At 44.1% G+C, this 18,200-nt stretch overlaps 1 protein-coding gene across 1 annotated transcript in view; it reads left to right on the forward strand.

The window, feature by feature from the left end:
- Positions 1 to 18,200, forward strand: part of LOC119395574 (fatty-acid amide hydrolase 2-A) — a 378,664-nt gene that overhangs the window by 124,447 nt on the left and 236,017 nt on the right. The window contains exon 2 of the mRNA XM_037662551.2: positions 4,857 to 5,076. Coding sequence (XP_037518479.1) covers positions 4,857 to 5,076 — 220 coding nt within the window. The remainder of the gene's footprint in view (positions 1 to 4,856; positions 5,077 to 18,200) is intronic.

The following is an 18,200-nucleotide window of genomic DNA, read 5'->3' on the forward strand; positions in this document are numbered from 1 at the left end:
CATACATATCGCGCGCTTGCCCTTTGGCGCCGTTGTGGCGCATTGGCTCGACGACGGAGGCGAGGCAACGCGCCACAACGGCGCCGGGGTGGCGTGCCGCCAGAACCGCTTCTGTTTTCCTTTCTGTCTTGGAATGCGTTGCGTGTTGGTTGCGCGGGTTGTGTGTCTGTTCATGCGCGTCTTCGGTGGTGTTGGTGTTGACGCCGGCTCCGTGCACGAACTGACGCGGTGACGCTTGGAGGACGGAATATTCCTGGAGCTGCGGACAGGAACAACGGGCGCCAGTTAACGGTGAGTGTGCTGCTTTCGTAGGTACTAATTATACAGCTTTAGCTGGGCGTCTGCAGCAGCTCTGCGGAAGTTATCTGCCAGCCATTTCCAACAGCAGCCTGTGTCCGCAGGGCTGTTGCGGATGCCCAACTAAAACTGTCAGTTAACGAGTTGCCACCGCTATCCGCGTTGCTGTGCAAGCTCCCTTATAGTGAGCGATGCAAACAATTATCAAGGGTAATTTTTTGCTGATCGCACGTTGTGTCTGCGCTACTGAATGTGCAAGATGTCGTTTTGAGATGCACTTTAGTCTACTTCATAACATTTCCATCGACCTTGAGTGTGTAGCGTGCTTCGGCGCGTGGGAACATGATAAAAAAATGCCTGTGTACAGAACGCTCAGACGCACTATATATAATGGTTTTTGTTGGCTTAAAGACGGTAGTTTGAGGTGCAGATGTAGTACGGTGCTTCCAGAACGTACGCGGTAGTCATTCAAGTTGGACACGCTTCACCGGTAAAGTGAAAAAGCTCTAGACTTTCGACGGCGCGCGTTGGTGCGGCCGCGGCCGTGCACTCTTCCCTCGTTTCTGTTTGCTGTTTTCGTGATTTGCATACACTGCGATGACGTTGGGCGTTATTACAGACCGAGTGAGTGTGCGTGATTGTGGGAGCTATGTGCGGTAATTCTAGCATATGACATGTCTGATCTCGACGTCAAAAAACTTGGTTCCTGACCATGCCTATTTGCATTTGTTGTTTTGTTGTTAGCCTTTATTATACACGGTGGTCTAGTGGTTATGGCGCTCGACTGCTGACCCGAAGGTCGCGGGATCGAATCCCGGCCGCGGCGGCTGCATTTTCGATGGAGGCGAAAATGTTTGAGGCCCGTGTACTTAGGTTTAGGTGCACGTTAAAGAACCCCAGGTGGTCGAAATTTCCGGAGCCCTCCACTACGGCGTCTCTCATAATCATATCTTGGTTTTGGGACGTTAAACCCCAGATATTATTATTATTAGCCTTTATTATGTCTGTGTGAACCACTTATTGTGTAGGTTTTGCAAACCTTTACTGCAATTTCATTTTCTCATCATAATATCACCTTCTTATTTTCAGATGCAGTTTTTCATGGTGCTCACGCTGAACAGGAGCGACAACCTAGCAAGCCACAAGTCTGATGTCTCCAGCCGTCACCACTTCTTGATTTATTGTTAATCATAAGAATAAATATGGAAACATGATGCCAATTTCTGCTGTTTATTTGGCACCATATGACACTGTGCGCATCACAGTCAGACATTTTAGTTGGCTATACTCATACAAGCATGTAAATGAGGAATACGTTAACTTCTTAATTGGAAATCACTGACCATCCATCTTTTCGCGCTTTCTATATAACTTTGCTAGAAAATATGTGTTGTTTTGACGAGTTTTATTAAAATAATGCTAAAATTGAACTATTCTTTTTTTTGCAGTCGCTGGGCAGAACGGCAAGTATTATTGCACTTGCTTAAAATGAATACTCCACTATCTTGAACGGTATAGTCGCGCAAAAGTAGACCAAGAGTGAAAGGAGTAGCTTAAAATACTTGTGGAGTCTCTTGACGCTTCGGTGTGGCTCACTTGACCCCCGTAGGAGTGTTACCGACAAGAGTCGTCTGACTCCCTATAAGTGGTAACGTGATCCTTCGGATGAGAGTCTTTCCACTCTTCCTAGAGGGTCAGGGGACTCTCCTAGAGCGAGGCGACCCTGACCCACCATGAGAGTCACCGTTACTATTTAAAGAGAGTCCTATACGTGGCAAGTCAGAAGTCTCCGAAAAGAGTCACGCATACTCCTTTTTTTTTTCTTAGAGTGTGGATCCTGCGCAAGTGGAGATCATTCCGCCTACACGCCGATGAAAGACGTGAACACTTCGTTGTTATATCATGTGCTGGTTGCACCGGTGCGCTGGCAAGCACGAAAGTCACCTTGGGAGCCTGAAAACTCTCTACTACGGTTTAAAATGCTTTGCAAAATTGTCAGCTGTGGATATATTGGGCTTGGCGATTGCTAGGATAGCATGCACTTCTGTCGCACAGCTGTGTACGACGATTGCTGGGTGAAGTATAAGTCCCCTTTATGTTTTCGGCTACCACAACTATGGACGGCGTATTAAACTTTGACTGCTCCTCTTGTCCTCCGTCGTGTCCACATATAGTGCATGGCAGCTGTCGTACTAGTGGTTGCCACCATGTGCTTGCCCCTATGGTGTTCTTGCGGCAAGATTTTGCGTTCCAACTTTAGTCAGAGTGGTCCTCAGTACTCTTGTACACTTGAGTCACACGTGGACTTGGACGCATCCTGTTTGAGCTCGCGCGTTCCGATGACGCCAGTAATGTCTGAAATGCAAAGCAGCTGCAGGGCGTACGTGCATTATTGAGAGGTGCGGCAACGTTCTTCGTCACGCTCCATGTTTTTGCCATGGAGCGTGACGTGAATATACTGCAGTGAAATGTGTAACTTTTATTGTTAGTTGTTCATCCTGCGAAACCCACGTTTCTAAACTGCCCTGGTAATACTTACAACCGTTAACGTTCCCGAAAATCCAAAAGGTGTCGGAAATTCAGCGGACGTGAAAACTGTCAGCAACGTCGTTGCAGCAAGATACAAGAGGACTAATTAGTAATAATAAATATTGCGTTTTTACGTCCTAAAACCGCTATATGATTGAGGGACGCCGTAGTGGAGGGCTGCGGAAACTTAGACCGCCCGGGGTCCCTAAACCACCCAGAAGACGAAATTAATAGATTTGGTATTGAAGCTGTGCACGAGTCTACAAGGAACACGTAGCCGTGAAAATTTTTTGAAATGGTGCCGTATTAGCGTAGTTACCAGCGTTTGATTATCAAAACGCAGCCCTCGCTCTTTCCTTCGCTATGCATTCAGTTCGTCCGTTCGTCTCTCCGGCCTCTTTGCAGAGTGCTGCTATTTGCCGTGCGAAGAGGAAGATCAGGAAAATAGGGTATATATGGTGCAGACACACAGATTCTTGCTCGTGCTGACATGACGAGTTGCGGGTGCTGACGTCAGTACCAACGCTGGGGAAACTGAAATGCCCGGAGGATTGTTTTTTTTTCTGTTTTGTGGCGCGCCCGTGGCTCGTAGCGTTGCCACGCTTGCATTGTTGGTCATGACGGCATTCTCAACTCGATTCGCGTGTTTACTTGAAATGTTAATGCTGAAACGTGCACATAAATCAAAGTGCTAGGGCCTCTACCATTTCGCCTTCATCGAAGTGCGGGCCGCTGCGGCCGGCATTCGATGCCGCTACCTTCGGGTAAGCAGTCGAGCACTATAACTACTAGAGTACCGCGGCGGGTGACTAGTTAGCAATAAATGATGTGCTTAGGCGCTCTGAAGTATTGTTGCTCTTCGTTCATTTGGTGCAGTAATATGCTTAAATGTGGCGTTACTCCCTGGCTACGCCACTGAGCACAGGCCTCTGTATGAAAAGTGTTTGCCTCTGGAATTGCCAAACTTTCATTCCGCTTCAAAACTCCCCTTGCCTTGCACGATCGCAAGATTTGGCTGAGCTGTTAATAGCAGTGTCTGTTTCAGCCCTAGGAGTGCTTCGTGACCCCTTTAAATGTAGCCCATATATGACAGCCTTCGTAGAAATTGCTTCAGCTGGGAACCAGTTTAAACAATCTCAGCTGTAAATGGCACAGGCCTGTCGCTTGCATACCTGCGCGTCAAAAAAAAAAAAAAAGGAACCAGGTGGCCTCCTCCGAGGGGCCGATAACGACCCGTAGGGACATCATCCTGAGACGTAATGCTGACATAGGAAATCACAAAAATTGGCGATGTCATGGTGCTATCACACAACGACCTCATTAACGTCTTCGATCGGTGGTCCAAGGCGGGCCGATCCCGGAGGCTGTGCAAGACGAAGTGACGTACGTGTTGCGCCACGTCATTAGAGTATAGGCCCGGCCGTGCGTGGCACGTGTGGGAGCGCTGGAGTTCTCGTATAATTGGGCCGGTTGGTGCATGGCCATAGAAAATCGAAAAGCAGTGAGAACGACAGGACAGTGCTTTGGCCGCCTCTGTCCTATTGTCTGTGTTTTTCGCGCTGTTTCAGTCGACATTGCGAGAGCGGCCGAGGAGCAGCGCGCTTACGGAGGCCTCCGCTGGTCACGCACATTCACAAAGTGGAATAACATTTTACGACGGCTGTGTTTGCTTGGCTACCCTTAAAGAACCCGTAGACAGATTACCTTGTTTGAGGTCCACCGCGAGAATCTCGTATCAGGTAAAATTTACAACGTACTTGAAAGTAAAGGAGCACCAAGTGATTTCTCCCCCGTTCTCGCAGATACAAATTGCTCAGCGCCTACATCTTCACCGTACTCGTCCACCAATAGCGTTCTGCCTTCCGTATCTATAGCGGGATATTAATTGTGTTAGAATCGTGCCGGAAGAATATTCTGCACACTGATCTGTTTGCAAAAAGTATCAGGTAATGTTATGTATATGAGGCTTCTTTTTGGGAAACAAAAACAAATTCTTGCGTCTTGTGTGACAAAGTTCTCTTCTGGCGCAGGTCAAGAGCTCCGACGTGGTGCGGTCTTACATTAATCGCATACAACAAGTGCAGCCTCTCTTGAATGCTGTGATTGAAGATGCCTACGAAGAGGCTCTGCGCAAGGCCGAGGAGGTCGACAGGATCGTGGCTTCTGGGAGCCGCACCGTGCAGCAGATGCAGCAGGAAACGCCCCTTCTGGGAGTTCCCATAACCACCAAGAATTGCGTCGCCGTCAAAGGTGCGTCGGCAACAGTGAGGCATGCTCAAAAATATGGTAGAATTTGCAAAACAATCTTGTGATAATTCTTGTTGTGGTTTAACGTCTCAAACCACGATATGATTATGAGAGGCGCATTACCGGAGGGCTCCGGATATTCCGGCCACCTGAGGTTCTTTAACGTGCACCTAAATCTACACGAGCCTAAATATACGCGGGCCTCTAGCATTTCCGCCTCCATCGAAAATGCGGTGGGCATTTGTTCCCGCGACCTGCGGGTCAGCGGTCGAGCACGCTAACCACTAGACCGCCGGGACGGGTAGCCCAAAAATTTGGCAGATGCCACGCCTCCTGGAAATCGGTATCATGCGAAGCAGTCAACGAGTATTTCTATGTGGCATTTTCAGGCTTTTAGCCAAGCGTTACGAGGTGAAGCAACGTGTTTTTGTAAAAGTAGTAGTTGTGTTCACATCGTGGGCTTACCAGGCATGTGCACAACACTGGCGTTTAAAAGGTAACTTACGGTCTGACGTAACGTCAGCATTCGCGTAGAGCACATATGCCAGTATTATCGAAACAAAGTGTGGTTTACGGTGCGATGATGTGAATATCATACGTAACTTTCGTTGGCGTATTCATCCGGGGTCAACCGACGCTTGGATATAGGTTCCTGAATCATAGGAACAAAGTTGTAATGTTTATTAGACTGCTATAAAAGCGGAGCCAACACTGCAAGCACAATTGACGTTAACCTGACATCATGCCTGTATCGTAGGAGCACATACGTAGCGTTGATTTCTTCGTTATAAAATTAGCCAGCCAGCACCACAACCACAACTGACGTTGCACCGACATTACGCCTGCATCGAGTGTTTTCACCCGGTTGCGTTTCCAAGTAATTCTCGCGTCCTTGTTCGTCAGCGAAAAATCATCTTGTCCGTGACGGAAAAATAGAGAAAGATGCAAATAAAATAAATCTGAGTGAGATTCGAAGCCAGGCCGTCTGCATGACAAGGTACCACAGAGCTACGCCACTGCTTAGAGCTGCACTGAGATTGACTTTCACGATTCACAAACATGCGCGTCCTGTGTACAGGTGTCAGAGTGCGAGATGCAATATCACAGTAAAACGGAGTACAAGCGTAGATTGCAATCGGGCGTCACAACACGTGAATTGCGCATCCGCAACAATGACATCGGAGTTTCTTGCTCTGCGCAGATCTACATAAATGAGCATCTCTGTCCTGCTCTGAAGCGCCTTCTAGGCATGGCAGTAAAGCGCAGGCATGAAAAGCACTGGAACTCTGTTTGGTCTTTCAGTAATAAAATTTTCGCGCGGAATTTTGATGATTCCGATGCCATACAGATATCTCGCGAAGCTGATCTTGAAAAAATAAACTAGCAGAAGTATCACGTCTTGTACAGTGAAAAAAAAAGGTCAAAATGAACTACCATAACCTTGCTCTACCACAAAATATCTCGCTACATTGTCGACTGCACAACACCACGTTACATCTGAATGCACGTTCCGCAGTTAGGAAAAAAGATGACATCACATGCTTTATTAATCAGTTCTCGTTTAAGTTTGACATAATCATGATGACTGAGACATGGTACTGCGATGGCTGTGATATGCTTCGTCTGGACGGTTACTCGCGCTTTTTTATTAATCGTCCGAATCGTCGAGGAGGGGGCGTTTGCATCTTTGTTGAAGCTAATCGGACCCATCAACTTGTTTCCGATTTTTCTGTGATTACGGATGACTTTGAATTTCTAACACTTAAAACTCACTCAGAAATTGCTGCTGCTACTTACCGTCCCCCAAATGGTAACATCGTGAATTTTCTTAATTTTTTTTCGTCTTTCTTAGAATATATCAACTCAAACAAATATCGGCTTGTGTGCGGTGGTGATTTTAATATAAACCTTTTGGAGGACACTGAAAGCACGTGCGAGTTCATATCGTGCCTTCACTCATCTGGATTTATAAATCTAATATCAACGCCAACTCGTATCACAGTAACCAGTTCATCACTGTTAGACATGATGATTATGAATGCTGCCACACTTGTTTCTAACGCCGGTACTATTTCATCAGACATAAGTGACCACTGTCCAGTGTTCATGCAATACAGTTCCTCAAAAACAGAAAAGCGCCCGTCCTCGTTTTTTCTGTCTGTCCAAGTACCCCGTTCGCGCTATACATTTCGTCATGACATACCAATTAGCCCAAGCCGCTACCCTTCTAAGAAAAGAGGCGTCGTCATCAAACTGTCCATGTACAAAATATCACTGATGAGTCACTGCAGGCTTCCAAGCGTGCCGTTAGCATGCATGACTGATCTTTCGTTTATATGATTAGAGATGTTCATGAAGTGTACTTAAAATTTGTAGAATCTTTTTCAAATATCTACCTCACTCATTTTCCTTTTAAAACATTTAAACCGTCAAAGAAAATAAGAAAACCTTGGGTCACATTTGCTATTAGGGGTTTGATAAACCGAAAAAAATAAGCTTTTCCATGCATTCTTGAAATCGCGAGAGGAAGAATTACTACAGCAGTATAAAGCTTTAAGAAATAAACTAAACAGCGCCCTTCGAAAGGCGATGATAGCGTATTACGAAAAGTTGTTTTCTGGTATCTGTACAAGGTACCCTGATGCAGCTTGGAAAGCAATAAACAGTGTTTTAGGGCGCCACAAGGCAGACCTGATGCCACGTGAAATTACGTTAAACAACCGTGTACTAACTGGTGCAATACTTGCTGATTTGTTCAATAAATATTTCACTTCTGGTATACCGCCAACTAATAATACCCTGCAAATCAATAGCTCCATTATTAGAAATGCTGCAAGCATATTTCTCAACCGGGCAGACGAACCAGAAGTACTCAGAACATTTACGAGTCTTAACAATAGCAGTGCATTAGATATTGACAATCTTCAGATCGGTCCCATAAATTTTGTTTTAGAGCATTTAGCCCCTGCACTTGCGTACATATTTAATTTAGCAGTAGAGTCCGGCGAATTTGCCCGTGAAATGAAGCGCTCTCGTGTGTCTGTTCTGTTGAAAGGTGCCGACAAAAACTTGCTGGGTAACTATCGCCCAATATCGATTATTCCGGTGTTTGCTAAGGGTTTCGAAAAATGCTACATTCCAGATTATCCAACTTTTTCACTAGAAGTGACATTATAAGCGACGTTCAGTTTGGTTTCCGTAAAGGAAGGTCTACGGAGTTAGTTTTGTTAAGGCTAAAAGAAATTATTTTAGAGAACATCGAAAACAGGCTATTTACATTAGGTTTGTTCATTGACCTCACCAAGGCTATCGATTCCATTGACCATAGTACGCTACTTCATAAGTTAGAAAGCTATGGTGTTCGAGGCACTCCCCTGGCTTTAATAAAATCATATTTAGCAGAACGATCACAATGTGTGTGTTTAGGTAACCATCACTCATCTTCATTGCCTGTCAGTAGAGGTGTCCCGCAAGGAAGTGTATTAGGGCCCCTTCTTTTCAATGTTTTTATAAATGATATTGTTAATACCAACAAGTCGGTAAAATTTATCATATATGCTGATGATGCCACGGTCTTGTTTTCCGGCGCAGATACAGATAGGTTGATAGAAAGTTGTAATTGTTTCTTTTGCAATATTATATCATGGTCACTATCAAATGAACTTAAAGTTCACCCTAAGAAAACGAAGGTAATATTATTCAGAGCTAGAAATAAGATTCTGAACGTTAAAGAAGATATTATTTGTGCAGACCAAAAAATAAATATTGTAGAAGAACATAAAATTCTCGCTGTAACATTTTCATCTCATCTAAGTTGGGACTCCCACCTAAGTCATTTATACAAGAAACTTTCTTTTACAACGGGAGCTCTGTCGCGTTGTCGAGAAATTCTCCCTACACAAATAAAAGTCAGCATATACCAAGCCCTGTTTCAATCACATACAAATTACTGCTGTCTGGTTTGACTTACTACAACTCAACGTAACATCAACAGAATATTGCTTTTGCGGAAGAAAGCTGTCCGTCACATTGCCAACACTGGTTACTTATCACCGACATCGACATATTTTCGCAAGTGCAGTATAATTAAAATCCAACATATGTACGAGTTCCGCATCCTGCGGTCATTTTACATATGTTCTTCTTAATTTAAACAATATATCGAGTTAGCTGCTGCACTGCAACGCAACAATCACGCTATCAATACTCGTAATGTAGGAGGATGGCTTATACCGCGCTTTCGTACTGACTATAAACTTGAGTCATTGAAATATAACCTCCTATGTATTCTTAATAAGCATAAACATTTACATAAACCTGCGCTAAATACATTACGTGAAATATTTCTGAATTACTAGTGTATTCATACATTTCAATTATTTCTTAATGTTGTACTACATTTCAATGTATATTGTTGTATATGATTAGCTACCATGCTTTTCTTTTATTATATTGTGTTGATATTATTGCTTCGTGTTGTTTACTGCCAGAATTACAGGTGTTCTGTTGCTGTTTTTCTTTCTTGTACCTGTAATATTACAATTTCTTCTCTGTAAATAAATTTGAGTATTCTGTTAGTGTTGGTTGTTGTTAGAAATGTGTTTATTCAAAAATCATTCCCTGTTACGCTTACACGGGTATTGTTATATGCTTTGTTTTTTTAATATTTTTTTTCTACCGTGTGTGATATGACTTGTACATTTGGTGCAAATATTTTCACCTGTCACTTGTTGCCATGTAATTGGTCTTCAGGGCCCTAGTCAAGCTGTTTCATTACAGCTGTTAGCCCAGGAGACCATCCAGAATGTAATGTTTTCGTTTTATTCTGGAAAATAAAGAGAATGAATGAATGAATGAATGAATGAATGAATGAATGAATGAATGAATAGCATAAAGAGTTGGTGATTTGAAGCCGGCCACCTATTACAAAAGGCACACGCGTTACTGCGCGTATTCCCTTACGAACACGTAGTGGGTGCATCGTAACTTCGAAAGGGTATCACGTGCGTAATTGCGGCTCGTTTAAATCATGCCACCCATTACACAGGGCATACACATTGGTTCGCGCATTCTCCTACACACACGCAGTGTTGTCATTAAAGTATTGAGAAGCGTGTTGTTGAAGAGGGTGGAAACCTTTACTATAGGTATGTCGTGTGTGTGCGTGTGCGGCTGGCCGGGCGGCCACAGAGAAAGATAAACAACGCGTCTTTAAATCAATTCCGAAACCTCGTTCCAGCCTTGCACTGGAGAGATGTTTATAATGCTGGAAATGCAGACATGGCCTACACTATTTTTTTAAACAAAATACGGACATGCTATGACCGCGCATTTCCGGTCTGCTACGTCAAACGGAAGTCTAATAACGCGCGAAAGCCGTGGATTAATCACGAACTAAAAAAAAGAGATAAAGAAAAAAAAACACGCCATGAACCACACTTTCGTTTAAACACGTGACCCAAACCTCCTGAAGGCATTCAAAAAGCTTCGTAATAGCTTGACCAAAAAATTGAAAAATGCTAAAAGCATTTACTACGAGCACGTTTTTCTGCAAATTCAGAGTGAGCCCAGAAAATTGTGGGATGTTATTAACACAATAACTTGTAGGAAAACCATTCACAGGGCACCGGAAACGATAATCTTGAACGGACAGCCTCTGTGCGATGGGGATATAGCAAATGCAATGAACGATCACTTTATAAACGCTGCCAAATTCAAGGGCGAAATCCATAAAGGCAATGCTGTAAACACAAATACTCAACAAATACAGAGCTCTATTTTCCTTCGACCAACATGTGCAGAGGAAATTGTAACATACCTAATGAAATTGAAATCTAATGCAGCTGCTGTGATCGATGAAATCAGCACTGAACCTGTTCTATATATAGCCCCATTAATCTCTGAGGTGTTATCATATATTATTAATCTTACTCTGGCTTTTGGAATACACCCTAGGGAACTAAAGGTTGCGAAGGGTAGTTCCTGTATACAAGGGTGGCACGCAGGATGACCTGTCAAACTATCGGTCCATTTCTGTCCTACCTGTTTTTTCAAAAATTTTTGAAGATGTCATATTGGAAAGAATTAATACATTCTTTGAAAAACATAATGTTATTGCGAAAAGCCAGTACGGCTTTCAAAAACACAAATGTACGGAACAAGCCCTTTCATATATCAAGGATAAAATAATCGAAAATATTGAGAAGAAAAACTTTACCCTGGGTCTGTTTCTCGACCTTAGGAAAGCTTTTGACTCCATTGACCATGAAACATTATTAGCAAAGTTAGATAAATGTGGCATCAGGGGGGTAGCAAAATGCCTTATTAGTAATTATCTGAAGGTGCGAAGGCAAACTGTTCGTCTAGAAACAGTGTCATCATCATTAATGGAAATTGAACAAGGTGTCCCACAAGGTTCGAAATTAGGCCCGCTGCTTTTCCTTGTTTATATAAATGACAGAGTAGCTATTCCAAATTCTCCAGAGATAATTATGTACGCAGACGATACCAATGTATTTTTTGCATCAAATGACTTACATGAACTAGAAGATACGGTTAATACATACTTAAAGTCACTATCACTTTGGCTTAGTAAAAATAAATTACAATTGAACGTATCCAAAACAACCTACATCCTCTTCAGACCTATCAACAAAAAAGCTAACTACGAGACCTCTATTATGTCTCATGGAGTCATCCTCAACAGAAAAACGGAACAGAAATTTCTGGGAGTGTGCTTTAGCGAGGACTTATCCTCGAATTGCCACATTAGACACCTCTCCAACGATCTATCTAAAGTAGTAGGAACCATACACAAAATTGCACACTTTGTAGCGATTTCCGTAAAGGTCTTGCTCTATAACGCACTCTTTTATTCAAAGCTCTGTTACGGAGCATTAGTATGGGGCACTACCACCAAATCTAACTATATACGACTCCTACGACTACAAAAAAAGTACTCCGCCTTTATATAAATTACACAGGGTCGTTAATAAACCTCGAAACTGCGTCGCTATTCGTAAAATTTGCAATGATCCGTGCAGATCAGATATATTACCTAAAAATGTTGCACTATATATACGAGCAAAAGATGTACCTTGTGATGAATCAGAGTCGTTCTATTATGTACTCCCTCCGACACACACAGCTCCACACTCCACAAACGAGAACAAACTACGGCAAACAAACAATATCATACCAAGGTATTTGTCTTTTACACAAAACCGAAGGCTAAGTTAATTACGAATGCTCCTCGTCCGTCTTTAAAAAGCAAATTAAATCCTTATTAATTACAACTGGGTTACATTTCTCTTTCCACTGATTTTCGAGATAAAAAAAAATTGTTGCACACTGTTAATGTATTCTGTTTCTCTTATATTTATTTAAGGCTTGTTCGATGTGACATAGCAATGTGTCTGGTAATTATGTGTATATCGTTTGAATTGCTATACAGAGCATTGTGTATCCAGAATTTGGTGATTTCTGAGATAAGTTGTAAACCTTGTAAAAACATGTAAATATTCTATATGCGCATATTGCCTATATTCAGTTTAAACACTGTTTTTCTTTATGTTTGAATACCGCTATGCCCAGTGTTTTAGTGTGATGTTTTATAAAAATTGCCAAACGCTGTAAGAAGTGTATGTGGGGGCGAGGACCCTCGTCAGGCTCGCAAGCCTTTAGTCCTCGCCGCCCTCTTAATTGATCAAGAAATAAACATTGAATTGAATTGACACAATGACGGAGCAAAACAAAGCGCGATGAGGATGGGGCCGGATATCGCGTTCAACTCTTAAAGGCGAAGCTTAAGCGTCCCCCAATTTTTTTTCAATATTTTCAATACCTGGTGTGTCTCAGTGGTAGAATACCTGATATTCACGTAGAATGCTTGGGTTCGATTCCTGCTGGGGTCCTAATTCTTAATCTTTGCATTCGTCGGGTCAACGCTGCCGATGCCGGTTTTTCATAACGATCTCGGATTTAAATGACCAATGTCTGTTCTCGCCGTTCCTGGGTAGATATAAACTGTCAATCACCTGTGGCGCATATCCGTACACCGCGGCCAGTGGTAAACGGGTATGTACCACACGTGTCTGGAGGAAAGGGATTGACGACGTACGCGACAGCATTTTCACGTTATTCATGTTATGACCAGACAGTCATATTCGTCAAATCATTTTGCCCTCCCATGCAAATTTTGGTCAATATCAAGTTAAGGAGGCGATCACGACAGCACCCAGACGTGGGTGGCTAGATAGATAGATAGATAGATAGATAGATAGATAGATAGATAGATACGCTCAAAGTGACAAAGGTTCACTAAAGATGATTCGAATTTAATAATATATTGTACGTATGTATGCTTTATATATATATATATATATATATATATATATATATATATATATATATATATATATATTGCCACGCCCGCTTCTTGTTTTATTTGGATGTATTCGGGTTTGACCAGCAAGGACCGTTATCAACGCTCGACGCTGACCGCGCCGCAGTGTTCGAGAAGCTTCGCGATTGTAGTAGATCGCGTTGTTCAGATTGCGCGCAAGACGCGAATAGCCTAGATTATTCCAGAGTTTGCGCTACCACCAGTGATAAGACTAGAATGTTCCATGCGTGATGTAGAAAAGACGGCGTGCCCCAGCCATGAGCAGTTTTTCGACGGCCGACGCTCTGTTCGCCGCTATCAGTGTACAGCGTGTATTGCTGTCGTTTGACCTTCATTTCCCGGCCACAAGTTCGGCCAAATAAACAGTTTCATCAAGGTAAATGTAAATATGAGCGAAGCTTCCATAGAAGCCCATACGTTCAGAAAATGGCTGCTCATCAGCTGCTCATGGGGCTTAGCGCCATCTGTGTGAGGGAACACTTTCGGCGGAACAAAAAATAAAGTGGATGTGATGCAATATCCGGTAAAAAAGTGACGTCATTTTGTTGTCACTAACGCGAAATTTGACCTCAAAATATTTTTCTTAGGCCCCTGATCGCTATGGACTCGCGCTACGGCGAGCCGGCAAGCCCTTGGCGATTGCGCTTGAAGCCAACGCTAGCTAAGCTAATATCGACCCGTGACTAAACAGCGGTGTTTAAGTGTACCGCCGTTCAATTGGCCTTGGTTTTACTAGGAAACCTTATTATGATATTTCAGTTATAATGACATTTCAGTTTTATTCAATGGTCACAATAACGCAATTTTATCACACCCTACACAATGCGCAACAAATGTAAAAGTATAAAAAGTGCGCACACTACATGCATATGTTCTGCCTTATGTTCCAATAAATTAACCTTACGTGTAACGTATCAAGACATGCGAATTGTAGCGCGACAGATAACTTAGCGATCTGCTCACCGATAGCAGGAAATAAAGTTGGCACTGCGTATTCACGAAGGAAACCGGGCAGCAGGGATACTGATTCATAAAAATCCAGCAAGCGCACTACTACGAACCGTTGCGCCGGTGTCTTATCTAGAAGAGAGGGCTCGCCAGGCATACGCCTGTTGCTATTGCATCCTTGGAACACCACATCGTTTCTGCGAGTACCGAGGAAAGCGTTCGGCGTGAAATGTTAGCCGCGTCGTGCCGTTGCACGTTGAACACCGCAGCCAACACGTTCACCAACGATGAAACGCACCTCGCAACTTCGCGAACACCAAAATCAAATTCTCACCACAATAATTCACAGAACGCATGCAAGTGCGAAACACCAGAACACCTGAGGGGGCGTGTCGCCGCAGACGAACTTTACGCGCGCACCTTTCGATGCTCCGCAAGGGCTGCACTGAATAACAATGACGCGCGCCTCTCTTCAGGGGGCGCTAGGAAAAAGGTTTTTCGTAATAATTGAACACTAACATACATTCTTGGCACATTTCGCCTACATAATATTGTTCACAAAATAAATGTAATTTGTAAGACATAAAGATTCCTTCGCCCTTGAATAAAATTTGGTTTTTCGGTATTAGTGTTTGTTCCCTCCAAACATAGTCGCGCATCAATCGCAGCACCCATAATTCCCCTTGCTGGTGTCGTTGGCAATAGGTTCTGAACCGCTTTTCGCCCGAAGCTTCGCGACCTATTTGAATCGACCTTGGTTTCATCTTCAACCCGACGACTGCTGTCTTCGTCGACGTCACGACCACGTGACATCTGGTGGAGGTGTTGTTCGTCCATGTTCCGGACGCCCCCGTCAAGGCGTGAATCAAGCCCTGTTCGTGAAGAAGACACCGGCACCATCAAGCACAGTCGAGCAAGCCGCAGACCGAAAGGACTTCCCCCTCAATGTGGACTCCTACTGGACAAGCCAAGAGCCACGGCGTCCAAGGCAACACCGACGATGACAGCCACTGTGCCGCCTGCACCGATTCTGCTCCGGCAAATCAGGGATCCGCCAACGTTCCGCGGTTCATCATTCGAAGACCCGGAAACCTGGATTGAAATGTATGACCGTGTCGCCGCTTTAACACTTGGAGCACCGAAGACCAGCTGCGCCACGTCAACTTCTACCTGGAATATATCTTAAAGCAAATAGGCGCACTATGGGAACAAGGACAAAAGGGAGGAACCGACGGCACAAAGCGCACACTCGCAACTGAAGGTTTATTGAAAGAGTACACATAAATACGTTACAAAAAAAAGGGGCACGTGGTGCAATTTTCCTCGCCGAAACAAAACAAAACGAGATGGGTAACCCCTTAACAGATCATGAAGGCGCATGCGTCTATACACAAAGGAAGTTCGAAGAAAACCGGACTAAAGAAAATTCAAACTGCGTGGGGAGGGGGGGGGGGAGGAGAGGGGAGAGAGGAGGGCAGACAAGTTTAATGCAGTGTGTTGATCAAATATGAATATTCTATCTCTGTTATGGCGATAGAAGGGTGGCTGACGCATCTATCCCCGCATCTCTTTATGTGAAAAGCTTCAATTAGTTCGCGCGTGGTTTTATCTCGATGCCTAGATAGAACCATCGCGTCAACGAGAAAAGGTGAGCATCCACACGTGGTGCAGTGCAGGGAAAAGTGGGCACCCTCCCTTGACGCCACGGCTCTGTTGTGCTCCTGGAGGCGAATATTTAAGCAACGGCCAGTTTGGCCAACGTATACACGGCCACATGACAGTGGTACGAGGTACACGACACATGTTGCGCATTGAACAAAAGGCGAGGTGTGTTTAACCTGGCACTTCTTATTTTCTATGCACTTCGCTTTTGCTGCTATCCTTCTGTCTATTTTACCGCATACTTTATTGAGTTTATTTGGAGCCGAAAAAACAACTTGTACATCGAAACGATTAGCCACGTTTTTTAAACTATGGGACATTTTATGAATGTACGGGATCACTGCGGGTTTCGACGTGCGCAGCTTTCCATTTGCTTTTTCTCGTGCCTCCCAACCTGATTTCACGCATTTTAATAGCTTCTGGGTCACTTTGCGTGTGACTGTCTGCGGGAAACCAGCTTCTTTTAGCCTTTGTTAATGATCTGTTAAGGGGATGCCCATCTCGTTTTGTTTTGTTTCGGCGAGGAAAATTGCACCACGTGCCCTTTTTTTGTAACGTATTTATGTGTACTCTTTCAATAAACCTTCAGTTGCGAGTGTGCGCTTTGTGCCGTCGGTTCCTCCCTTTTGTCCTTGTTCCCATAGTGCGCCTATTTGCTTTAAGATATGAACCGTTACCAACTAGCCCATATGGCTGTTTTGCTACAATATATTTCGATTACATCGGGCCCTTTTCTCTGTGCTAATTACTACAACGTTACTAATCCAAGTGTCCTCGCCTCCTTGATCGCTGGTTGCACCTGCCGAGCAAGAATCTTGTCGTGGCACGCAAGGTATGGTCTCTGCCCCAGCGACGTCCAGGTGCTTTGTGGCTTCATGGAACCTTCCGCGGAACACAGCAAGAGGATTTGCAAAATCCTACGAGATGAAAGCTGGAGAAAAGAGCGCCACTTTAGAGACTGTCTGCGTACGACCTGCGCTTCTCAATACAAAGACGGTTCATACAGAAAGGCGTATCTCGAATGGTGCAAGGTTTCAAAACAACTCACCGAGTGGTTGTGGAACAGTGTACGCCCCACGTTGCCTACACGGAAGAAAGCCAAGGCCACGGAGGCGAATGTGGTCTTCCTCGGAAACAAAAATGTTCCTGCCCAACACGAGAAAATTCTTCATTCTAGGACCGAAGTTCTGCTGTGAGCCCGTGCTCAGTCCACCGGAGAAATTAGCCATGTCCAGGTCTGTGTCATGGCGCGTGTCGGAGGAGGACCGCCCAAGGTTCATCACAGAAGCTGTGGGTGTAGTCGCAAGGTCACAGGATACCCGAAGACGAACCCCAAATGTCAAAGGCCTAGTCAGCTATGCCGTAAACAATGATTTCCATTTGATGACTTCCGATAAAGAAGGCTTCTTCGTCGTGGCCCCTGAGACCGCCTTCTCACAAAAAGCGATGCAAGCCGTCACAAAAAACTTCGTTCCTGTGGACGTCAAGCCTCAGAAGGTAAAAAAGCGAGCATTGGCCCTGTTGCTAGAGCACAATCTGGAAAAACTTGCTACAGCAGTAAAAAAGTCGGAGAACCTCAACCTGCAGATCTTCTGAGTGGCAAAGACTCACAAGCCCGGGATCCCTTTCCGTGCAATTGTGACAGAATGAAACACCTGGCCGCGTGAAGTTTCCGTTTTTCTACAAATGCATCTACAGGACTTGTCGGTGTGTGACCCCTTCAACATCCCGAACTCAGATGAACTTGTAAGTTTTTTAAAACTGTCCAACCCAGGCGCATGCCAGTTCTTCAGCATAGACGTAGAAGATCTTTACTACTCAATGCCTTTCGACGACCTGTTAAAAAGTGTCCGGTTATGCATTACTAATGAACATGAGGAAATCAAGTTCCGTAACTCCTGTGGTCTGTCGGTGAGCACCTTTTTGGAAATATTGTCCGTTTACTTACAATCCACCTTTGTGGAATGGGAAGGCAAACTCTACCGACAAAAAACAGGTGTTTGCATCGGATCTAAAGTTGCCCCTGTCCTCAGTAGCATTTATCTGGGCGGAATCGACAAAAAAATTAATGAAAATTTGGGAGCGGCAGCAACAAAGATTGTTAGATATGTAG

The sequence above is a fragment of the Rhipicephalus sanguineus genome, chromosome 6 (assembly GCF_013339695.2).
Source record: "Rhipicephalus sanguineus isolate Rsan-2018 chromosome 6, BIME_Rsan_1.4, whole genome shotgun sequence".
NCBI classification, from domain to species: domain Eukaryota; kingdom Metazoa; phylum Arthropoda; class Arachnida; order Ixodida; family Ixodidae; genus Rhipicephalus; species Rhipicephalus sanguineus.